The sequence below is a fragment of the Pantherophis guttatus genome, chromosome 4 (assembly GCF_059756535.1).
Source record: "Pantherophis guttatus breed Tessera chromosome 4, ASM5975653v1, whole genome shotgun sequence".
Lineage (NCBI taxonomy): Eukaryota > Metazoa > Chordata > Lepidosauria > Squamata > Colubridae > Pantherophis > Pantherophis guttatus.
Window position 1 is genome coordinate 138,678,494 of NC_142066.1, and position 25,992 is coordinate 138,704,485.

At 41.9% G+C, this 25,992-nt stretch overlaps 1 protein-coding gene and 1 long non-coding RNA gene across 2 annotated transcripts; one reads left to right on the forward strand and one right to left on the reverse strand.

The window, feature by feature from the left end:
* Positions 1–618: 618 nt before the first annotated feature.
* LOC117655100 (uncharacterized) lies at positions 619–11,261 on the reverse strand. Its single transcript, XR_015734076.1, has 3 exons — positions 11,099–11,261; positions 9,127–9,171; positions 619–825 (listed from the first exon to the last, which is right to left on the reverse strand). It is a non-coding gene; the product is annotated as an uncharacterized LOC117655100 (long non-coding RNA).
* Positions 11,176–25,992, forward strand: RAB18 (RAB18, member RAS oncogene family). The gene is made up of 7 exons (XM_034402178.2): positions 11,176–11,352; positions 14,459–14,514; positions 18,823–18,884; positions 20,576–20,648; positions 22,059–22,177; positions 22,275–22,341; positions 24,878–25,992. The coding sequence occupies exons 1-7, from the start codon at positions 11,285–11,287 to the stop codon at positions 25,048–25,050; spliced, it is 618 nt and encodes a 205-aa protein (XP_034258069.1). The 5' UTR covers positions 11,176–11,284; the 3' UTR covers positions 25,051–25,992.

Genomic DNA, 25,992 nt, shown 5'->3' on the forward strand with positions numbered 1-25,992 from the left:
TTCTTCTTGTACTACATCTGTCATCGGACGTTGGCGATCATGTTGGCGATCCTATTTTTATCAACAGCCGCATGAAAAAGTGCAGCTGAGTTCCTTAGATTTTGAAGCCATGATGTTCTTCTTCATGGTAGTAATATAGCAGAATTCTGCTATTGTCTTACTTCAGGAGATTTTATCAATTTTCTGCTGATTTCCCCTCCAAGTACCAACTAGATCAAACCCTGCTTAGCTTTTCAAAACCAGTTGAAAAGAATCCAAAACAAGAGGATAAATATTATCCCAATTAGCTCATCCCAAGTTTCCCCAATATCAGTGTGTTGGATGTGTGTGTTCTTTAGATGGATCTAAAATGAAAAGAAACAATTTAATCCAACTCTATTCCATGCAACCATACAAATGAAAGAATTCAAAACATGATTGTCTAAACTTTATCTGAGCAGATCCAATTCACCATTTTAGTATTTAGTTTTACTACCAAATTTCTGGTATTGTCACGAACTTTGTCTTAATTTCCATCCACCAGAATCTATCTACTGTTTGTAGCTTGAACCAATATTTCAAAACATAACAGTCATACTCTGCTATATTTTACACCTAATACTTGAAGCAGGCACTGTATACTTTTTTTGTCTTCTCTTTTAAATTATTTCAATGTGTGTGTATGTGTGTGTGTAACAGAAGAGGCTCTCACAATATACACATCAGTTGTCCCCGTATCAACATATCAGGCCGATGGACTTGAGAGAAGATGGATCCAAAGTAATTCAATTAACTTCCATAAATAAGGATGGAATCCAACACCATTTTTTAACATGTACTCCATTCCTGAGAAAAAAATGGAGGAGACAAATTATATGTACATATGTAAGCACACAGATAATTTGTTACAGTCATTAATGAAAGCATTTTCATTTTTACTTCAATCCATCAGTTTCTTACTATTATTATGGATTTTGCGTCCTGGATGGACAACTGGGATGACCTGGGGCATGACATAGAGGCAACACAGTCAGCGGACAATTCAAACCGTCCCTTTATTGCTCCAAATGTTCTTCAAACACTCCCAGGTTTCTGGCAAGTCTCAGAGCAAAGTGATGACACATGTACACCTCCAGCAGCCTCTGGCTGCAAGTAGTCCAGCACAACGCTGTGAGCACAACGGCTACAAAACAAGAAATCCAGCAGGGCGAGGGAATTAGTCAATTAATCCAGGAAGTAAAGAAACAAGGCAATTAATCCAGGAAACAAGAAATAAAGCAAGACGTCCAGGAAGCATCCAATGTCGGCAACGGCACACAACCGTCCATGAAATCAGTATTTGTTCCCAAGAAATGCTCCTCCCCACAGTGTCTCTTTAAGTCTTAGTCCCTAGGTGTGCCTTGTAGAGAGGAGTGGGTCCAGTGGTCAGCTCCAAATTTTTTAACAACCGGTTCTCTGTCCTAATGATTGTCTGGGTGGGCATGGCTGGGTTGGTCATGTGACTGAGTGAGCATGGCCAACTCTATGTCACTATGTAGGTGGTACCTGTATGGGACAAGCATGGTTTACTTATTTTTTTTATATTTTTTTTTATTGAATTTGTATACCGCCCTATTCCCGAAGGACTCAGGGCGGTGAACAGCCATAGGAATAAAACATATAAATACAAAATTTAAAATAGATTAAAACAAATTAAATAATTTGGCTGAACAAATTTAAAACCCCAATAATTTAAAACCAGATTTAAAATTTCCATTTAAAAAGGGGAAAGACTTAGGTCAGGCCGGCTTGATGAAATAGGAAGGTCTTAAGCGCGCGACGGAAGGTACGCAGATCCGGGATCCTCCGTATCTCCGGGGGGAGCTTGTTCCAGATAGTAGGTGCCCCCACAGAGAAGGCTCTGCCCCTGGGGACCGCCAGTCGACATTGTTTGGCTGACGGCACCCGGAGGAGCCCCTCTCTATGGGAGCGTACTGGTCGGTGGGAGGCTATTGGTGGTAGCAGGCAGTCCCGTAAATAACCAGGTCCTAAGCCATGGAGCGCTCTAAAGTGATAACCAAAACCTTGAAGCGCACTCGGAAGACCACTGGGAGCCAGTGCAGTTCGTGCAGGAGAGGTGTTATATGGGAGTGCCACGTCGCTCCCGTCACCACCCGCGCGGCCGCACTCTGCGCCAATTGGAGCCTCCGAGTGCTCCTCAAGGGGAGCCCCATGTAGAGAGCGTTACAATAGTCCAGACGGGAGGTGACGAGGGCCTGAGTGACTGTGCATAAGGAGTCCCGATCTAGAAAGGGACGCAACTGGCGAATCAGGCGAACTTGATGAAAAATCCTCCCGGTCACGGCCGTCAAATGCTCTTCTAAAGACAGCCGTGAGTCCAGGAGGACACCCAAGTTGCGAGCCCTTTCTGTGGGGGCCAATGATTTGCCCCCAATAGTCAGCGATGGCACCAGCTGACTATATCGGGACATCGGAAACTACAGCCACTCGGTCTTGGATGGGTTGAGCCTGAGCCTATTCCTCCCCATCCAGATCCGTACGGCCTCCAGGCACCGGGACATCACTTCAAGGGCATCGTTGGGGTGGTCTGGGGTGGAGATGTACAGCTGGGTGTCATCAGCGTACTGATGGTACTCCATCCCGAAACCACGGATGATCTCGCCCAGCGGCTTTACATAAATGTTGAACAAAAGGGGCGAGAGGACCGATCCTTGTGGCACCCCACATATAAGGGGCCTCGGGGTCGACCTCTGCCCCCCCCGTCAACACAGACTGCGACCGGTCGGAGAGAAAGGAGGAGAACCACCGTAGTATGGTGCCTCCCACCCCCAACTCTTCCAACCGGTGCAGCATGATACCATGGTCGATGGTATCAAAAGCCGCTGAGAGATCTAATAGGACCAGGACAGAGAAGCACCCCCTGTCCCGAGCCCTCCAGAGATCATCCACCAACGCGACCAATGCCGTTTCTGTGCTGTACCCAGGCCTGAAGCCCGACTGGAACGGATCTAGATACGTCGTTTCATCCAGGTACTGGGAGAGCTGTCGTGCCACCACACTCTCAACAACCTTCGCCACAAAGTGAAGGTTGGAGACTGGACGATAGTTAGCCAATACTGCCGGGTCCAGGGAAGGCTTCTTGAGGAGAGGTCTCACCACCGCCTCTTTCAAGGCGGCGGGAAAGACACCCTCACCCAATGAAGCATTTATAATCCCCTGGAGCCAGCCTCGTGTCATCTCCCGGGAAGCCAGCACCAACCAGGAGGGGCACGGGTCCAACAAACATGTGGTCACATTCAGTCTACCCAGAATCCTGTCCACGTCCTCAGGGGTCACAGGATCAAACTCATCCCAGATAACATTCTCAGGACCTGCCTCCGTCATCCCCGCTGGATCTACCCAGTCGGAGTCCAGATCTTCCCGAACCTGAGTGATTTTGTCATGCAGATACTGAACAAAATCCTCGGCTCTTCCCTCCAAGGGGTTCTCCCGTGCTTCCTGGTGGAGCAGGGAGAGACTCACTCTAAACAGGGCAGCCGGGCGATTATCTGATTACGCAATAAGAGCAGCAAAATGAGTACATTTTGCTGCTTTTATCGCCACTAGGTAATTCTTAATATGAGATCTTACCAGTGTCCGGTCAGATTCAGCACGACTGGCCCTCCAACTACTCTCTAGGCGTCTTTTCCGGCGCTTCATCTCCCTTAGCTCCTCGGTGAACCAAGGAGCCAGGTGAGATCGGCACTGGGTCAGAGGCCGCAAAGGCACAACTCGATCCAGAGCTCCAGCAGCCGCCCTATCCCAGGCGGCCACTAGGTCTCCCATCGAGGCGTGAGCCAGAACCTCAGGGATTGGCCCAAGCTCCATCTGGAACCTGTCAGGTTCCATCAGGCGCCTGGGGCGGTACCATCTTGTCGGTTCCACCTCCCTGTGGCGGGGTGCAGCGGTTCGAAGGTCAAGGCGAAGGAGAGAGTGATCCGACCATGACAAGGGCTCGATGACTATATCCCCTATCTCGAGATCACTCAGCCACTGTCCAGAGACAAAAACCAAGTCCAGCGTGTTTCCCCCCGCGTGTGTAGGGCCATGAATTAACTGTGTTAGGTCCATAGCCGTCATGGAAGCCATGAACTCCCGAGCCGCCTCAGATGCCTCACCCACGGATGGCAGGTTGAAATCCCCCATGACCATAAGTCTGGGGGTATCAACCGTCACCGCGGCGATAACATTGAGAAGCTCAGGCAGGGCTGCTGCCACGTGGCAGGGAGCCAGGTATGTGATCAGCAAACCCATCTGAACCCCATGACCCCACTTCACGAGGAGAGACTCACAGCCGGCCGTCTGAGGGACAGTGGCCTCCCTCGGCCTAAGGCCTTCTCTAATAACAACCGCTACTCTCCCACCCCTCCCCTGTGACCTCGGCTGATGGAATGTGTGGGAGCCTGGTGGGCACATTTCTACCAGAGGGACCCCTCCCTCCGGGCCCAACCAGGTTTCCATAATACCCGCCAGATCCGCTCCCCCCTCCTGAATAAGATCACAAATGAGGGGGGCTTTATTTACTACAGACCTGGCGTTGCACAACATCAGTCGCAGGCCCAGGCCCTGAGGGTCTGTGCAACCTGGAGAACAAGTGGAGCCTTGGGGGCTGGAGCGCGCCACCGCTCAAAGACAGCGGGCGCGCGCTCCCTCCACATGATATGGCCCCTTACTCCCGCCATATCTACCCCTCCCACTCACAGTACTGATGGTAAAAACACAATCTGGACAAGCTTGACCCCTCCATCACCCCTGGATCCCCTACCCCGCGTCATGGCCAGGCCCGACCATCCCCTTAGTGGGTTATCCCCCAAACCCACTACTCTAGTTCGAATCCTACCCTCCCCCCCCGGGACCCCTTAAAAATTTATCCAAAAATTTACATAGAAAAATTGTGTTGGGGAGGGAATCCAGGGATCTCAGGTGGGAGAGTGGGGGCGGGAGGAAAGAAATATCCAACCTGTTTGTGTATGTGTGTATGTGTGTGTTTGTGTGTGAGAGAGAGACTGTGTCAAGCTAGACTGAGAAAGCTGGCTGCGAGAGGAAGAGAAGCTGGGTAAGCTGGACCCAGATGTGTCCCAGGTCCCCTCATCCCAAAAGCAGCAACCTTGCACTCTCCCCTCTCTGGTAGCCCCCTTCTTTGCACGGGATTGCCCAGCATCAGAAATGGAGAGGGAGAAGGAGGCAGTGGCAGCTGCTAGCACTAAGGGGAGAGTGCCACACAGAAACGGGAACACACAGAAATGCTGCCCCCTTCTACCTCTCCATTGCTGGGCGATCCCATGAGAAGAAGGGGGCTAGCAGAGAGTGGAAGAGTGCAAGGTTGCTGCTTCTGTGATGAGGGGACCCTGGACACATCTGGGTCCAGCTCACCTGGCTTCTCTTCATCTCAGAAGCTTTTTTGGGCCATTTTCAGGCCGTTTTCCAGGCTGTTTTTCACCTGAAAAATGGCTGAAAACGGCCGGAAAAATGGCCTGAAAACGGCCGGAAAAATGGCCTGTTTTTTGGGGCCATTTTCCAGGCCATTTTTCACCCAGAAAATGGCTGAAAACAGTCCACAAAATGGGCTGTTTTTGGCCATTTTTTTGGCTGTTTTCAGGCTGTTTTTCAGGCCATTTTTCGGGCCAATTTTGGCAGGGAAAAATGGCCTGAAAATGGCCCACAAACAGACCATTTTCAGGCTGTTTTCTTGGCCAAAGTTGTAAAACGGTCTGAAAAACAGCTTGAAAATGGCCTATTTGGGGGCATTTTTCATGCCATTTTCATGCCATTTTTCAGGCTGATTTCAGGCTTTTTGGGCTGTTTTCAAGCCATTTTTCGGGCCGATTTTTGCTGGAAAATTAGTTGGAAAAATGCCCTGTTTTGGGGCCATTTTGGGGGGCATTTTCTGATCCATTTTTTGCCCTAAAAATGGCCTGAAAATGGCATGAAAAACGGACTGCTTTTGGGGCATTTTTCAGGCCATTTTTAGGACTGATTTTGGCCAGAAAATGGCCTAAAAACAGCCCAAAAAATGGCCTGAAAATGGCCCAAAAAACGGGCAGAGGTGGGGCCAGCCGATGTTCCAATTTGCCAGTTCTCCGGCAGAATCGGAACAACTGATTCCAGTGAACCAGCAGCAGCCTACCTCTGGGCGGGTCGCTCTTCTCCCGAGTAATCGGGTCAGCCTGCATTTTCCCACCTTCTCTCCACTCTCCTTGCTTGAGGATCAAGAGGGAGTGGTCCTTTCTGATTGCCTAAGCTCTGTCTCTCATAGTCACTGCTTAGCCTCTCTTGATCATCCTACCCCCATTCCTCCCTGCCTACAAGCCGTCCTAATCCTGAAAGGCCCTAGCCTGAGTTGGCCTGCTCCTCCCCATATTCCTCCAAAGCCAACGAAGCCACCTCCTTGATCTCCATAGGCTCCAGTTCCGGCTCATCTTCCTCCGCAGATTCAGGCTCCGACGGGGGCATGAGAGACAACATTATCATTGTCTTATTGTCTCTTTCACAATTTGGTATTGCTAAATGTTTCAGCAATGTATATGTGTCCATTATTTCAGACAACATAATTATTGTTATTGTGCTTATGTAGAGCAATTAATTGGTAATTATACTCCTTGAAGAAAACAAGGCTAAGGTTAACATTGGAAGAAAAAACGTGTTACAAAGCACTACATTTAGCTATCCATACTTCAACTCAATGTGTACATTAGACTTTTCCCCCTATACTTACCCATTTGTTCCATTACATAAAATATTTTTTTAAAACTCGAATCAATATTCTATCTAGAAGAATAAAGTAACCATTTTAGCAAACAAATATTTTTCCCTTCACTTTTCAATCCTTTTTTCTTCAAAAAAAAAAACTTATGTAAAGTAACACCTCAAATAACTGAAATTAATCTGTTATTGTGCTTTGGTAATTTTCACTTATTTCACAATGGTTAGAGGAAATACATACACACACACACACACACAGCTTCTCCATTACCTAAACTGAAAAGTTTATGTACTAAGCGTAGTACATAAAATTATCTGTTACAACATCCTGTCAATGACTACTTTAGCTTCAACCACAACAATACACGAGCACACAATAGATACGAACTTAAGGTAAACCGCTCCAAACTCGATTGCAGAAAATACGCCTTCAGCAAGAGAGTGGTCAATGCCTGGAATACACTACCTGACTCTGTGGATTCTTCCCCAAACCCCCAAAACTTTAACCTTAGACTGTCTACTGTTGACCACACCCCTTTCCTAAGAGGTCTGTAAGGGAGTTGCATAAGTGCACCAACGTGCTTACCATCCCTGTCCTAATGTCCCCTTTTATTTGTATCCATTTCATGTATTCATAATCATGTTTATACTTATATATGTTATCTTATACATGCTTGACAAAATAAATAAATAAATTCCCTCATAGAACAACCAGTGTAATTGCAAATCAAACCCAACTCTCTCCAACTGGTCTTCATCTTATAACAGGGAACATAGCAACCATTCGAATTTACAATGGATCTCCTTTGAACTACTTACGACACGATTCAAAGTTAAGATGGCTGACCCCCTGAAGTGATGTGATTGCATTTGGGGCACTTAGCAATTGGCTTGCACTTACATTTGTTTGCAGTACCTCATAGTCACATAATTCTGATTTATTATATTTTTTGCCAGAACCAATGTTTACTTCTGGTTTCCAGCAACAAATGGCTAAAGAGGACAATGGATTCAGTTAATGACCACAACATTCGTTTAATGACCGTGATTCATTTAATCACTGCCGCAAAAAAAAGTTGTAAAACTGGATATAGTCATGGGGTGACTCTTTTAATGACTGGAATGATTTATGACCATAATTCTGGGTTCAATTATGGTTGTAAATCGAAGATTACCTGTATAAAATTAGGAAGATTTTTACCCACGTTATCCTCTTCTGGAACATCTTCTAGTTGTGGTTATCTGGCTACCTGAACTCTGCAATGGAGAAGTAAGCCATGTTTGACAACTGGATGTCTAGTTTTTGTTATACTTTGTCCCCAGTATAATTAAGAAAATCTTAAAAGAGGGCAGTATGGTTTTTTATATTCATTTCCAAAACAAAATATGGTTTTTATTCATTTCCAAAGCAAAAATATGGGTTCTCCAAGTGAGGGACAGTTCCACATAGTTTTGTTTATTTGTTTTATCTTTTGTTTTGATGCTTGATACAGGCCTGTTATGTGCAAAAAGTATCATGAAAGTACCAGAGACATCTGTCTTCCATTGTAGAATTTGGAATAACTGCTACGCTGCCTTTGGGGTGATATCATTTAAATGATCTTGGCTGATATAGAAGCTAACCAGTGTCAGCTGTGGTTAGCACTTGGATGAGGAATTACCTGCAAATTTAAGTTTACTGGATAGACTAGAAAGTCAGAAATACATTTTTAATGAGGCCAGTGCAAACCACATTGACAATATTGCCAAGAAAATGGCATAGATATAAGCACCGTGAGTCTACTTCAACTCAGAAGTACTTTTATCTTCCATAGTTAGCTGAACATTGTGGTCAGGTGGTTTCTTAGCAATCACATAAATATACCAGCTCCAGGATTATCTGTCCCTAACAGTTTTCCTTTGGACACCTAATGTTATAACTGTCTATTTATTTTGCTGCTGGTTGTCCTTTTTCCTTCAAAGCATTATAGATTTCTAAAGAGAGCTTGGTCTTCACATAATGTATTCAAAATAAGATAATCTGAATCTGGCCACATGACTCAAGTGAGAACTTTAGAATGACACGTTCTATGATCCTTTTGTTTTCTAATACCAAGTTCAAAAGTGTCAATATCCTATCTATCTTATTTTTCAAAGTCTGTCTTTTGCTTCCATTGAATATCAAAGGAAAATCAATGCCTGTATGATTCTCTTTTTTTTTTTATGTGTAGACACATCATGACATCTAACACCTTTTCCAAACACAATTAGTTACAAATTGGAACTCTTGGGATGTCCAGCCAGCATTTTGGTGAAGCTGGTTAGGAACTAAACACCCAACACATCTAGAAGACACTTCAGAATGCTGTAATGTAAAGGAAAGCCAATAAAAAAGTATGTTGTATTTTCTCCTGCCTAATACTATACCTTCAAATGACTTTCCCCCAAAGATGAAAAAACAGCTTTGCGCTCCTACAGAAAAAGTGCAACATTAGTATGACACAAGACAATTTCTTAAAACATGGCTATTCAAATCATCTGTATCCTTCAAATATGTTAGTAATACATTCCATGATGACAGACAAATCTGGAAATTAAAAAGTCCAATGCAAGTGGGGTTCCACAAAGGGGGAAACTTCCCTAGAACGAGGGATGAAATGCTACTGGTTCAGACCGATTCAGGCGAATTGGTAGCGGATATTGGGGCTGGTTCGCCAAACCAGTAGCAATACCCCCCTGAATTGGTCTGTGGCCTGCAGTCCTGCCATCCTTCCCTGCCTTCCCTGTGGCCTTCCTGGCATCCCTGTGGCCAGCTTGCAAAGGCAGGTAAGCAGAAGGCCATGTGGAAGGCAGGCAAGCATGGCAGGGTCACAGGGAAGGGAGCTAGCAGCCTACTCCCTTCCCCGCAGCCCTGCCACGCTTGCCTGCCTTCCACGCTGCCCTCCCAGCGGTCCCACGGCCACTTGCCTTCCGAGGCTGGCGTCCAGCCTGGCCCGGCCAGTGGGTGGGTGTGCGGCCCTTGCTGGAGATGCCACTGCGCTGCCCTGGGACATGTGCAGCAGCCCTCCACTGTGCCACCACTGCCCCTCTCAGTCCCGGACAGCGGTTGCTTCTCCACCGAGGGCTGCCCGTCAGCCTTACCAATGTGCTGGCTCTGTTGGGCATGCTGAATATGCAGGCGGAGGATCTCTAGAAGATAAGGCCGATGCTGGCGGTGGTGGGGAGGAGGGAGACCTGCTGCGCTCAGCTCCTCGGGAGGAACATGGCGAAGCTGGCTCGCCTTTTGGGCCTGGTGCACTCGGCTTCCGCGGGGCCTTTGGCTGACTGCCACCCGCTTGCCTTCCCCTCTACCTCGAGTCCCGCCTGCTCTCCCGGAGCACCGCTGCGCTGCGCTGCTGCCATTTGCTTTCTTCTCCTGGCGTGAAACAAAAGTGAACCGTGGCAGCGTTGCTTCAGGAGGTTGCTTTGGGCAGGCGGATGTCTGCAGCCATATCGGGAGGGAAGGCAGCAAGAACGGTGGTGGCGGTCAAGGGAGCACCAAATGAAGGGCTGCCTGCACTGGCACCCCCTCCCCTCTTTGGATTGCCCTGCAGTGTGTGTGGGGGGGTTTCTGCCTTTGCAGAAATGGGGCAGATGGTTTGTAAAGAGGATTGGTGGGGGGGATGCGCAGCCCAACGGGATGGAGAGTGGGGCAAGAGAAGGCTCCAAGTTTCGCTTGGGCAGTCAAGCCAGATGGCGGAGGGAACCTCAAAGTGTTGGGGGCTTCAGGGCAGAATGTGCTGCAGAATGTACAGCTCCTGGCTCTAACAGTGAGTGACATATGTCAAGTTGGCCAGGCCCACCCAGTCACATGACCACCAAGCCACGCCCACAGAACTGGTAGCAACACTTTTTAATTTCACCACTGCCTAGAACACACATTAAATGCAACAAATTAACCCTAGCTAATCCCAAAGGTGCTTTGTTTCAAAAGGCAGCTGGATTTTCATTGCTTTTGCTTGAAAACGTTTTGCTTCTCATCCAAGAAATTTCATCAGAACAGGGAAACATCTTCAAGCAAAAATCAAGCAAACCCAGTTGCCTTTTGAAACAAAGCAACCATGACTGAGAATCTCCATAGATGTACAACTTTAACCAATAAGTGACGAAATCGTCAGGAGATAACTCAGTTTATGTACGTAACAGCAGGTCTTGCTACAGCAGCCTGATGACTCATGCTAAACTGCAGCCAAGGCCTCCTTTGAGCAGCCATCCCGTGACACCCCGGTTACCCCTCCTCCTCCTCCTCCTCCTCTTGCTGCCTGTCTCAACAAGCAAAGTAACCACTCCCCGGCTGCCCACCCTCCACTCAGACGCGATGTGCGCCTGCGCTACCGGAGCCCCAGACTGACAGGCGAACCTCAGGACACAAGAGAAGGGGCGGGGTCATGACCGAGACGCGGAAGGCGCCCTTGACGCGTGCGCACACCGCACGACTGGCGCCGCCGAAGGGGCGTATCCCGAGGGGCGCATGCGCAGAAGACGTGGCAGCTGGCGTAGAAGTTGAGGCGCCGCCTGTGCTGGGTGGGTGTCGTTGGCGGTCAGGATGGACGAGGATATTTTGACCACGTTGAAGATCCTCATAATCGGCGAAAGCGGCGTGGGCAAGTCCAGGTGAGCCCTTCCCTTCCCTTCCCTTCTTCACTCGGGTCAGTTTCGGTCTTTTCTACCAATGCCGGCCTTTCCTTGCCCCACCCCGCCTGGGCCCAGTCCGGGCGCCCCTTCGAGCCAAAAGGGCGTTTTCTCTGGGCGGTCGTGGGGAGGCTTTTTCCCTGGCGACCATTTATATTGATATTCGCCAGAAAGTCCTCCAAGCTTGGTGGGACTCGGCTCTTCACTAAAAGGGTCCTTCGGCGGGAGGGGGAGGGGGGGTTCCGCGTGGAAATGGGGGGTAAGGGGACATCTGGGCAGCGGAACCTCTGCCTGAAAGCCGCGACCCCCGAGTCTCTCCCCTGCGACTCCCCTTGTCACCTGTGGCTCAGACAGGAGTGTGTCGCACTCTGCGAATGCTCAGAGGCCTCCGCGCTTTTCGGCGCCCCTTCATTCTGGCTTGACAGCCGGCTAGATTTTATAGGCGTGTCCAACCTTGGCAACTTTACGACTTGTGGACTTCAACTCCCAGAATTCCTCAGCCAGCTTGCGCTGGCTGAGGAATTCTGGGAGTTGAAGTCCACAAGTCGTAAAGTTGCCAAGGTTGGAGACCCTTGGGGTAAAAGGCTGAAGTTAAATCGTGTAGTTGGGGCTCACGATTTTTTTTTTTGTGGGGGGGTGTCGTTTCCTGTAAGGTTGCCCTTGCCTGACTTCACAGGGGAGTGGTCTTGCCTTTTTTGGGGGTGGAGGGGAAGAGGGGGAGGGTTGGCCGTTTGCTCCTGGCTGCCCCGCTCAGTCCATAGTACTTGCACGTGACTGGGGATTCTTGGATTGCTTACAATAACCTTTGCCTTGCTTGTGATGTGTTTCTTTCAACACCCCTTGGTATCATTACTTGTGGTGGAGTCATATCTGGCAGTGGTATGACACGGCTTAGCTTTACTGTTCTATGAGCAGGGTGTGGGTCCAAATTTTTTTTTAAAAGGAAAATATCGGCTACGGATGAAAAACAAAGATGTCATAATGCAGTGGTGGTGTGTAGGGGGTATGAATTCCAGTGGTTAAAGATTATTTTGTGTTTCTTTATAGGGTCACCTGTCGCAGGGTAATAACTCCTACCGCAGTTGCTAACAATGTTAAAAATATAAGAGAGAGAGAGAGAGAGAGAGAGAGGAAAAAAAAGTACCTAGAATGTAAACAGATCCACCCATAACAATTAACATAGCCAGTGCATTAGCTCAGCCCCACCTCCTGACCCCCAGGCTTGGTGACAGAACCAGTTTTTTAAAGTTCTTCAGAAAGGCTTGTTCTGGAAGCAATGGTAAACTCCATAACTAATTTATCCAACGTTTGCATTAAGTTGAATTGTTTAGTTGACTGTCACTATTTGCTAGGCCTGTAGAAGTACTATATGTTCGGAATAGCGTTGGCTATGTGATAAAATAGTTTCTAATACCTAAACCTGCAATTCAGAAATCATACAGGTGAAAGAAAGTGGAGGAATACATGCATCCTTACACACACAAACACAAACAAACCGCCTCCCGTCTGCATTGCCTTGATATACTGTAATTTGTTGCAAGTGCTTTGCTAGCAGGCAGAGTTTCAAAATACCTTTTGCATTAGATCATCCCCAAGTATATGACTTTAAAAGTTTACATTTTGCAAGGTATTATTTATCTGTAAATAAATAATGCAAGGCATACTGCAAGCTTCAGAGCCTCTAGGAAAGTAAACTGAGACTGTACCGTGGATAAAGTTAAGATGGTTTGTGGAATATTTAATTTCCTTAGCACGAAGGATAAGCGACTGGAAGGAGTGGGTTTTTTTTTTAATGCAGAGTATATTTACTTAAACATGAGATGGTGTGTTGAATATAATTTAACAAGTAGAACATGATCTCTTTTTTTGTTCTCCTGTGGCTGAAACCTGGATATTTTACTACAGCAGATTCCCAGTGGGATGGAATAGGCAACATGGTGTTTCTAAGAAGTCTTAAGCAACAACTCATGTAATCCTTACTTGTTAGATATGCTGATTTATGGGGATTTTCTAGTCTAAAAGATATCGTGAGCACTGAATTGCCTATCCCTGGAACAAACTTTGGCCAGATGTGTAAATGCCTATTATTCAACACTTTTGTGCAGCTGTCCTTCAAGATTGATTCATATAATCTGCACATCCTTTGGTATAGTGAGGTTGTAGGGTTTTTAAGGCTGTTGAAAGAGTTTACAGCTTGGATCGGCAAGATGAACTTCCCAGATCACTGGGAATGTATGATTTCTATTCCATGAGTATCTGCAGATATTGTGTTCCCATGGGTATCTATAAACATACTGTTGACATCTTAAATCTTAACATTCAAGTACTACTGTAGCTATTGTCTGATAAATAGGCAGTGAAATTGTTTTAATATAAGTGGGTTTTTAAATCATAAATATTACAGTTTAATAAGAAAAAAATCTGATATGATGACATAACTTTAAGCTGAACCAGACCATAGTAATAGTACAGTTACTGAAAAGAAGAAAAGCTCCTTCTCTACTTAAATAATATATAAGGTTGATGTCTTAGAAATCATACTTCCTGTTTAGATTGATAAACACATCTTAAATGCTGAGAATGTACTGTGTGTACAATTACAAAATGATTGTTTTGATACCTGTGGCTAATCATAAAAGGATCACAATAGGGCAGGCTGATGAGATTGTCATAGGACATGTTTGCCTCAATTTTTTTAATATGTTTGCTCTGCTCCCTTTTTTTGGTGGATGTACTCCCAAACAGAATACTGGTTATAGTCATCTGATACATTTTTTCCAAATAATGGCAATGTGGGACCCATTATGGAAAGGAAAGATTATTTACAGTGTACTAATTTATTATTTCTTTTTAATTTTTCAAAGCTGTAATACAAATCAGGATGGCCTGGCTCCAGATGTAGAAGTATACAGGGAAACTGTTTGTAAGGATATTGGACCCTAGTTTTTGAAGATATCTACATTGAAGGGGAAGGTGTTTTTCGTTAAAACTACAACTGCTTAATAGAGTTTTGAATTGGTAATGAATATTTCCAGCAGAATTTGTAAAACCTAATTGGTTTCTCCTCCTCTTTTTTTCCTTTATTCAGCCTTTTGTTACGGTTTACAGATAACACATTTGATCCAGAACTTGCAGCAACGATTGGTAAGTTTGTATTGATTGTATTAGTTTGATCAAATATAGAATATGAAGCAGTGCTAACATTATTTTGTTGCTTGATAAAAATGGAATCTTTGTAATTGAGAAAGCTCATCCTGATCCAAGCAACACAATACTGATTAGCCCCATTAGATTACAAACTTCATTAAGCATAGACATCTTACAAAATCTAACTCTTCTAACAGAATAAAGAAATTAAACATGAAGCTGCTGCTCTACCATGTAGTTAGCAATCTTATAAACTTCTTTGTTTACGGTGATTGTTGGACCTTGAATATATCCATATTATTTGAAATATCTGGATATATCATTGTATCCAATTTTAATTATACTTTGAATAGACCCACGAAAAAAAAACCAGACTTGATCTAAAACAAGTTCAATTAATTTTGATGTGTCTATTCTTTGATGTGTCAATTCTTAAACCATTAAGCTTGATTCCAAAGTGTCATGCTGTAATTGTACTCAAGCCTTCACTTTGCATATATTGGTTGAATAGTGCTTGTTTTTTCTTTTGCATTCTTTTTTATTGTATCTGTATATACATTTAATATATTGATTTATGTTGTGTTGTAAACTTTTTGCCTCCCAAAGAAAGCAAAAATTCAACAACCCCAAAATAAAGACAAAATCTAATTCTTGATTTGTTTACACAAACCAGCTGTGCCTATTTGTCTTTTAAGAGTTTTTTTTTAGTATATACTCTGATGCTGTGGAAAGTTGGAAGGGATATCTTATAATTTGCTTCACAAAAAGCTGGCATAATGAAGCATGGTAAGAATTTGGTAAAGTATGTACTAATCAGAGAATTCTAAGTTTGGAGTATATAAATAAAAGCATTGACTTTATAACTGTTTGGCTTTCCTGTTGTTATGATTATTTTAATTCAACTAATATGTTAAAAGATTTCACAAATTGTATAAATTCTTCAAAAGCATTGGAGAATGTATAAAACACTTTCTTTTGTATTATTAAGCTACAGAGTGACTTACATGTACATGCATGCAAAAATAGTCCAGAGCAAATCAGCAGGGCAATTATGTAAAAACTGTGTCTACTTTAATGATTTGGAGAGAGCTATTTCACTTGCACTCCCATATATTAAAAAGCATCTCTTTTGAATGGTATATTACTCTGCTATTTTTTGCCCTTTTATCTTAATTATTTATATAGTACAAGAGAGTTTGTATGTTATTGGGATCTTAATGTTTACCCTTTCTTGATGATGAATACATTAATACACAAGACAGACCAATTTTTTTTCTGTTCTTATTGTAATCTTGAAAAAAAACAGTTATCATTAACTAAAATCCTCTTTACAGGATGAGCTTTCCTGCCTAGTTCCATAATTTTAAGCTACTACATATTTTTACTGTAATTTTATTTTATTTGATGCCTTCAAATTAATGTTGACGCCTAGCAATTGTCCCTGCGTTTCCTTGATAATATTTCAAAAGTGATTTTCTCTTGCCTTCTTCCTAGTGCTGGCCCAAGTTCACAACTTCATGCTTAAAATGAGACTAAACTCACAGTCTCCTGATTTCCAGCCTGGTACTTTAATCACTACACTAAATTGCCCCTCTTAAAAATGTTTCTTTATTAAAGCTCTAGTATGGTTAATATCTGAATATAGTTAACAAATGAAAATTGTGCTTTTAGAATAGATTGGAACTTTTTCAAATCTCTTATAATTTAGTTTTACAGTATTCATGGTTACTGAAAATACATGGTTCCAAATTAAGTTGCAGTTTTTTAGATGCAAGATATGTATGATGAAATCTTAATAAGTACAAAAGGAGGAAGAAGAGATATGATTCAGATCAGGAAGATGGTTATTATATTTTGAAGGGTTTTTTTCCTAGTGGGTTTGCCACTGTAATTAGATTAATCGTGTAAAGGAGCACTGTAATTTTAACATCTAAAGATGGTATTAATCAGGAGGGAAGACATTTTTGTAAAGTCAATTTGATTTTCTACATTTTTAAATATTAAAGTAAATATTTCTGAAACAATGTAAACAGATCCTTTGAAATTTACCTGCATGTGCTCTCTTTGGCAGCACATATACTAAAATTGGAACGAAATTTACTTGCATATCACTTAACAATACAGAGTTGATAGTAAATTTAACATTTTGAGTGGAGTAGTTTATCACATTTACCCCTGTCCATTTAACTCAGAATGACTCTGGGTGTTGTACAGTTAAAAACATAAAAATATAAATTTATAAAATATACTTCAATAAAGGGAGCCAAGTAAAACAACATAAAATAAGTTAAGGATTAAAAGTCGTCAGAAACAAGGTGGGTCCCAAACGTCTGCAATATATAAACTTGAAAAGGGGTAGGAGAGTGATGTAAGTCACCAGTTGGTGAAGGAATTTCATCACAATCCCATAGCAGAAGAAAGTGATGTAACTCTTAGAAGAAACATTTGGAACAAAGAATAGATAAATTAATCATGACTCCAGGGCATATAAGGTATAATACATCACCATATTTTGCCTATGGCTTTAAACACCCGAGAGTTCCATGGAAGGTCACTAGGGTTTCTCTGAGAGATCTTGATTTATTTAAAGAAAAGTAGAGCCCAAACAAAAGCTTACAACCTCTTAACACTGAGTTAGCCTGCAGAACCTTGGCAGGAGTAAGGATTGTGTGTACATGTGCCACAGGGAGGCAGGCAAAGTGTAAGCTGAGGAGGGGGGCTTGAAGAGGAAGGCTGCTGGGGCCTCCCCATTTGTGGCCCCAAAGCTTTCCTTGCAGGTGCATTGGCCCAGAGGGCTCTGTCTCAGGACGGATGCAGGAGATCTAGGGATGGATTAGGCCAGGGAGTAATGGCAGAAAGAGCTACCCATAAAGGTTGGGTGTAGGAAAAGATTTGTGTTTGTGGAAGCTTTGGCATCGGAATGCTACAAGTTCGGAAAAGTTTGAGGAGTCCAAATATTAAGGGGAGAGGGGTTTTGGAGATTGCAAGGCATCCATCCCCGTTCTCCCTCCGTTCTGTTTTATATTTAATGTTCTGTTACCTTTCACCGTAATGCCTCTGGTTAAAGTGATTAACACACACTCCTGACCATCCACAGTAAGTAATACACATTTACATAAAGACTATTTACTTGAATGCAGGCCTATATTTTGCATGAGACAAATGGTGTATAAAGGGCTGTTTTGTCCCCTATAATTGTACTGGTTTTATGTTCTCAGTCATTTTTGCAGAGTTCATAAAATGAATGGGCCTCATTTTGTTAGATACTTTTTAATGAATGAATTATGCAGCTACAGACTTGGTTATTTTATACCTGAGCCATAAGTTCATTCATCAAGCAGCTTCTTACAAAATTACAAAAAAAGAAGCAGCAGCAGCAGAAGTTAGAAGCAGCATGAATCCCACAAACCATAGATTGTATCTCATGTTACTTGCCTTCTTCATTCTCCCTCTGTGTTGCTTGCAACTAAAGATTTTTATGGAAAAATCATGTGGAATTTATGTTTATAAAAATGCTACCCCTCTATAGTTTGCTCTTTAATGCTGAATTAAGGTAGGTAAAATGGGGACCTGGTTTGTGGGGGCAATAAGCTGACATTGTATAAAATATACAAAAGTATGAAGGCTATTGCTTAACGCCTTGTAAGCCGCCCTGAGTCTCCCCAGAAGGGTGGCATATATATATATATATATATAAAAAATTGTTTTAAGAAGTTGTGTTTAGTATTGAGTATTATATGTAATATGTATTAAAGTACCACTAAAACTCTAGTCCTGTGATGGCGAACCTATGGCACGCGTGCCTGAAGTGGCATGTGGAGCCATGTTGCCTGGTATGCGCGGCATCACTCGTTCCTCTTCTGGGTTTCTGGCGTGCATATGCACATGACAATCAGCTGGCCTTTGCGTGTACGGCAGTGCCGGAAACCGGAAGAGCTGGTCTTCTGTTTTCTGGTGTGAGCATGCGCGCTGGACAGCTGATAGGCATGTGTGCATGCGCATCAGTAACCAGATGAGGAATGGGCGATGCCGCACATTTCAGGCGACATGGCTCTGCCTGCCATGGAAGTGCCTTATCCGGCGCACACATGCCCCCTGGGCTGCTCCTCTTCCTGTTCATGGCCCTGGACGAGCTCGAGAAGTGCTCCCATCACTGCTCTATTCTTCCAAATTATTCCACAATAATAGAGTAATAAAAACATGTGATCACTTTCAGAATTGGTGCATAACACTCTGTCATTCATTCAGCATTTTTCCTATCTCTCAATATTGTGTTTGAAACAACAGTGTGCTCTTGTGTTTTAGGTGTTGACTTCAAAGTGAAAACAATCTCAGTTGATGGAAATAAGGCTAAACTTGCAATCTGGGTAAGTCTTAATAACAAAATATAAGACTCCATTAGCTTATATCAAAATTAATAGCAATACCTGTAAGTAATAGTTTGTCATATTTTGGTAAGTGAGATTTCAAATACTGGTGAATAAGTATGATGTTTTGTTATGATTTAAACAAAGCGGAAATATTTAATCTTTAGAAGGTTTGTATACTTGTAGTTATCATATTGCTTTTCAGAATTTGAACGTAATTGCAATGAATACTGTAATATGAATAATTCAAGATACATTCTTTCATGTTCTTGGGATACTTTTTATTCTTCCATATCCATGTAATAATGATAGCACAAGGAAAGCAGATTTTAAAAATCTCATATTACACAGAAAAAAAGTATTTGCCATTTGGTGCTTTCTAATTAATAGGAAAACAGAGGTTTGTTGGAAGGGCAGATTGAATCATATTTAAGATTTGACCATAAGCCTCCTCTATTTAATAGGGCTGTTGGAGAAAAATAAATTGGCAGAAACTTTTGAACTGCTGTGAAATATGTGTATGAGGTTAGTTTAATGCTAGGAAGTGTTTTGTCAGGGAATGCCATGTGGCACAGCAGCTAGGAAGAGGGCAAGGAAGCACCCTGAAGAGAGAATTCAATGGAGAATGCAGCAGCTTCTTCACCTCAGCCCCATATGTCAGAGTTTGGGTTGGCAAAGGCCACCCCAAGGCTGCCTTCTTGTTCCTTGCGCTCAGGCAGGAATGTGTTGCACTCTTCTTCACATTCACATCCTTTCCTAGCCTAGTTTCCCAGCATATGCTGAAAAATGTTTATCATTGCTATTGCTGCCAACCATTCTCTTCCCACCCAACTAGTAGCAAAGGAGCATAAAGTCTCTATGTCGTCCTGTCCCCCTGGAACGGCTGAAGTTGCTGGGGAGAAAATTTAAAGGCAAATAGAGATGCCTGTTTCAGCCAGAGCAGATCTGTGCTAGTAGCATCTTTCTCGGCCTGGAAGCCGACGATCCCTGACCTGGGCTGTGACAATAGTTGGATAAGCAATTAGATGCACAGCTACCACTCATCGTTCATCCTCCACATTCAGAGTTTCACTTCCTTCTTCCTTTTTAGTCAGACAATCTGTACTGCCTAGCCATAGTCAGCAATCTGCTGGCTTACTGCTGGATATCACACTCCTGCTGCATGAGTAATTGTGGCACCGGTTGCAGAAAATTATCTTGAACATGCATCTGACACACATTTGAGACTTCTACCCTAAAGGATTATCTTAATAATTTGGCAAATTTGTAGATCTTCTATTAGAAATTGATATGACCTCTATGGCATGGACTGACTTTTTTCCTACATTAACCTGGTTTGCTCGAAATTTAATTTATCGAATTTAATTTAATTTATCGAATTTCTATGCTGCCCAACTCCCAAGGGACTCTGGGCGAAATAACTCTTCTTCCACACATACAGCTTAGCGTTGGTGAGCCAAGTGTGGTTATCAGGTGTTTCGATTGTTTATGAAACTTTCTGGAAAATTGCTCCTGAAGAGGCATAGATAAACTGGTTGAATAAAGTCATAACCAGTGTTACGAACTTATGACACAAGCTGGGTTCTCATTTAGATTAACATGTAGTTGACTAGTTTGTAGTTCAAATGTTATATGGACACCAGCTTTTTTAAGGAGGTGAATTTTTTTGAAATTTTTCTGAATTTTTTTAGGACACTGCAGGCCAAGAGCGATTCAGAACACTAACACCCAGCTATTACAGAGGAGCACAAGGAGTTATATTGGGTAAACATGTGACTACTCACTGCTTATCTAAAAATACCCTAATTTGTATTAAGACTTAAGTTTTTAACTCTTTTGCCTTGATGAAATTCTAGCAGAGTATCCATCAACTTTATGTAATTTAGTTCTGTCAATTTATCAAGTAAATCAAGTTATTAAGAGTAGTAAACCAGTCCTATGAGAATTGCCAGAAGGCAATATTTGTAGTCTTCGGCTTATGTCTATATTTGAGACCAGAATTAGTCATAGGTGGGTCACACTTTTTGTGGCAATTGTTAAGGGGAACCCATTTTCCTTAATTGATTTTTTTTGCAGGAAATGAAGTAAAAACTGGAGATAGGCAAAAACTACCAAAAACTACAGTGTATGACCATGGGATGCTACAAACGGCTGTAAAAGTGAGCCGGTTGCCAAGCGCCCAAAATATGATCATGTGACTCCCCCCTCTCCCCCGCATCCCTGTTTCTCTCTGTGTGTGGGGGGGGAGGGCGTTGGAACTTTGGAATTGGGTTGTAAGTTGCTCTGGGGAAGTCCTTCTTAACTTTGAACAGTTGCTAAGATACCAGTTGTTAAGTAAGGACTACCTGTACTTCACGATGCATTGTTCCTGATTCTGTTCTTTGTCCTCATCCGGAGGTGGTTTTTCCTGCAAACTCAAGAAAGCCTTTTCCTTTTTAACAGCAAAGTAGCTGGTGTTGATTTCAGTTTGACGTGGTGGTGGTATTTGGTGGTGGTATTCCTTCTCAGCAAATTCCTTGCTCAGAATTCCTTTTTAATTTGCATATCTAAAGAGGAAAAAGTAGAACTGGCAAATCACCAGAAGGGTGATGAAATAATTGCTTGACTGATTGCTTGTATGTTTAATCTGAAGCTACATACTGTATAGATATTTTATGTAGTAAGAAAGGCATTGCTGGAATTGCCTGCCATCTGTACTGTAATTTCTTCAAAATTGATATTTGGGGAATTTGTGTTCCTCTAGGAATAGTTCTTTTGGAAGAAAATGTTAGCTTGGTATAAAAAAATTATCGTAAAAGAATTCTCAATCTCCTTTCATTTTCTGACTTCTTGATTTGCTATGTTCAGATTTGCTGATATTGTAAAAATGCAATAATGAAAGAGAAATGGAATATCTCTCTATAAGCAACAGTATAATTGTGTAAGACAGTATCTACATATGGATTAATGAGGTTATCCAGATATTTGGTTGTTAACCACATTTTAGTTTTCTTCACTGAATTCACAGCAGCTTAAATAGCTTTGAGTAATGATTATCGATGTTGGTAATGTAATAATTTAAATGATCTTAAACAGAAGAGAAAGGCAGTAATGTATTTTGAATTTGAAAATGATTGACTTAATGTTCACAGACTTGAATTGTTATGGTAATAACCATCTAAATTTTCATTTCAGTTTATGATGTCACAAGAAGAGACACATTTACTAAACTAGACAATTGGTTAACTGAATTGGAAACATACTGCACAAGATATGACATAGTTAAAATGCTAGTTGGAAACAAAATAGATAAGGTAAGTCGATTTAAAAATTATCGGTGGCATATAAACTGTGTGTGTGTGTGTGTGAGAGAGAGAGAGAGATCATTTAATTGTTCTACTTTTTTTATAGGAAAATAGAGAAGTTGACAGAAATGAAGGTCTTAAGTTTGCCCGAAAACATTCCATGTTATTTATAGGTGAGTTCTTGAAATGAACTATGGTAAAGCAGTTTGCCATCAAATTTTTATACTGCTGTCATGGCTGATATTTTATTATCATTTTGTACAAAAAAAATGATATAATAGCAATAACGTAGACTGAACTATGTAAATTAATAGATGAAACATATATAAACTCCAAGTATTCAGGAAAGATCAAGATATAGTTTCAATATCCTTATAGCAGGATGCATGATCCTGCTGTCTCTTCCAGGCACAGACATTCTCCTTTCTTCTGACAAAACAATAAGTAATCTGTTTCTATCCCAAAGGACATTAGACCATGTCGGTTACAGCCTGATTAAATGAGTTGGATAATTTTCATAAGGTTGAAATTGGATGGAAAACAAAAGTATTAAATGATAAAACATGGCAGAAGAATATAAAGCTTCCTTAATCATGACTTGCTGTGGGAATTTTTTGGCTAAAGTTGATAGCTGTTACAAAACTATTGTATAGTGCATATTTGTAGCAAAATGCTTCAAGTAGTGATAACAGTACAGGTAAGTCACCATGGTCATAAAATGGGTCAGTCACATGACTGACCTGATTTTACTTTTTTTTTTGCGGCAACCATTAAGTGAGTGCAGCGATCATAAAGTGGCCACTATGGTTCTGGATTCTAGTGAAATGCCCCAGTGAACCCGTGGTTTGTTAGGGTTAGGTCTTGCTGAAAACAGGGGAGGGGGGGTTGGCAAAACCATCATAAAACTATGGTTACATGATTACAAGATGCTGCAAATGACTGTAAATGCGATCAAGTTGTCGAATGTCCAAAGTTCGGTCATATGACTCTGGCAGGGCTATTTCGACCATTACAATTTCAAATCCAGGTCATGAATAGCCCTCGGCTAGGTCTGTTATAACTTTGAATGGTTGGTCATAAGTTGAAAAACACAGGTAGTCCTCAACTTAAAATTGAGCCCAAAATTTCTGTTGTTAAGTGAGACATTTGTTAAGTGAGTTTCACCCCATTTTACGACTTTTCTTGCCACAGTTGTTAAGTGAATCACTGCCGTTGATAAGTTAGTAACCTGATTATTTAAATGAAACTGGTTTCCCCGTTACTTCTGACTTTGCTTATCAGAAGTTCACAAAAGGGTGACCCTGGGACATTACAATCGTCATAAATATGAGTCAGTTGCCAAGCATTTTGATCACATGACCATGGGGATGCTGCAGTAGTCTTAAGTGTGATAAATGATTGTAAGTCACTTTTTTGAGTGCCATTGTAACTGAACAATAACTTGAACAGTCACTAAATGTCCTGTCGTAAGTTGAGGACTACCTATACCTATAGCAGTCTCCTGGTTTCATGCAGTGTTCAGCTCTGATCATGCTTGGTCTTAAAGTAACGAAAGGTAATCCCAGTGAAATGACAGAAAGGTTCAGTCTTTGAAGTGTTAACACTTTTTATGACTTTTATGTCCTTTTCTATAGCAAACATTTGAATTATTTTTTTGTCTGCCTAATTCATGAATGTTTTCTAGTAGCCTGGAAATGGGTTGTCATGATGAATTAGACAAAATCTAAATACATTCTATTGAAAGGATTTTTGTTCATGGTTTCACTTGCCTGAAGTTTCTGACTTTTAGTTTCACTGATACCTACTTAGAACTTTCTTTAAGTTGTAAATTAAACTCCCCAGGGGAGAATCTTGCTTATTTTTTTTCAATTTCTTGCAAACGTAGAAGAGTTTCACAAATAATCAGGAAATGACTGGAGGCATTACTAAGGAAGAATCTTGCCTTTTAGCTTGTCCTCAAATATTTTCCTCTGCAGTACATATTCACTGGAGCGATAATATGAAATTGCTTCTAATGAAGCCAAGTAGTCTAACCTGAATATGTTTCTAAATCTTCAGCAACATAGCAAATTAAGCTATGGCCATTGAAAACAGAAACAGTGATAACTATAGAAGTAATAAAATACTTCATTAATTTTCATAAAATTCAACCTGGCCGGGGAGGGGGGGGTTGTTAGGGGAGAGAAAGTACAGATTTTTAGTTTGTCATGAAATAAACTTGTCCCCCAGATGGGTTTGTATTTGATTGACTTTTCATATAGTAGTCTCTTCCCTCTCAAACAAATAGAGAAGCTATTTGCTAATCTGCAGCCTTTATGCACTGCTCCTGCCCTTTTATATGGGCCTGCCAACCAATGAAATTGTGGTATTGAAATTGAGTAGCAAGCTACTAGTTGTCAGTCATTCATTCTTCTGCTTGCCTTTTAAAATAAAGACTAAAATGGTTGCATTATGTCTTTCAATTTTTTATGATCAGGGTTTGTTGAGTTCCATAGTTTGGAAAAATATATTTTAAAAAACCCTCCATAGGCGTACCCAAAAAAGTATACACATTCCTCCAATACTGGTGCATTTTATTAAACGCTGCAGGTTTATAGGATGACTTTTTTCATGTTCTAGAAGCTGCAATAATGTACATGTATAGTGATGTCTGAAGTCTTTAACATTACCACAATTTCTTCTCTCTTCCCCACCTTCTCTCCTTTTTAGAGGCAAGTGCAAAAACATGTGACGGTGTACAATGCGCTTTTGAAGAACTTGTTGAGAAAATAATTCAGACTCCTGGACTCTGGGAAAGTGAAAGCCAAAACAGAGGTGTAAAATTATCGAACAATGAAGAGGGTTATCGGGGTGCCTGTGGTGGCTATTGTTCTGTGTTATAAACTCTATTAGGATTATTTACTTATTTAAGAGGTAGAAATATCCTCTGTACATAAACTCATATCTGCTATTTTAGGGACCTTGCAGTTTGCACATATTTGTGTAGTATGGCAGGGAACATTTTCCTGGGAAAATGTATCCTGCAGCTTGTCCAATGGCGAAAAGCTGTGATAAGCATGCCAAAATTGCAACGTTCTGGTTTTTTTTAATATATACATAGCATCCCATTTTGCTAGGAACATGCACACTCATATTTCATAACTTTATCATGGAATATTAAGAAAACTTATTATGTTGACTGTGTACTCTGACTGGTCTCTAACCCAAATCACAGGATTGTTTGATGTACATCTCAAATGATGCAAGCAGATAGAAGTAAAACTTGCATTTCTTACTGGCAATTGCTTTTCTTACCTGTTTTAATAGCATGATGATACAATCTTTTTTTAGCTATAAGCAACACCTTTTTTAGCTTGTAACTTGTCCTGGGTGATTGTGAACTGCAAGGGAAGGAAAAGGATCACTTTTTAAATGATCACTGCAATAAGTAGCCATTGGAGTTTTAACCCTGAAAAGCATGGAACGATACTTTGCATCACAAAGTTCACGGTATAAATTTGTAGGAGAATGCTTTTTGGTTAAGGGTTTCACAGAGTCACATTGTATAAATCACCTTGCCAAGTTTTAAACGTTTCTGTGTATTACTAGTGTGATTTGGACTCAGTAACCCCAAAACTATTGAGCCTTGATGTTTGAAAGCTTTGAATTAAATGGCTGCTGCATTTGCAGCTATTGGTTCTGAACCTTAATTGTGGAAAATATCTCCTGGATGTGTATGTCTGTGTAAGGAATATGCTGTTTTGTTGAGGTTTTGCTGTAACAAACAGCCTGTGGCTGGCTTGTTTCAGAGAACTTGTATTGTTAATAAATTTTTTTCGACAGTA

Excerpts from the sequence above, each read along its gene's own strand:
- RAB18 (XM_034402178.2), top strand. The coding sequence starts at position 11,285 with ATGGACGAGGATATTTTGACCACGTTGAAGATCCTCATAATCGGCGAA. Across the intron at positions 18,885-20,575 it reads AGGCTAAACTTGCAATCTGG|GACACTGCAGGCCAAGAGCG; the intron begins GTAAGTCTTAAT and ends GAATTTTTTTAG. Across the intron at positions 22,342-24,877 it reads ACATTCCATGTTATTTATAG|AGGCAAGTGCAAAAACATGT; the intron begins GTGAGTTCTTGA and ends TCTCCTTTTTAG.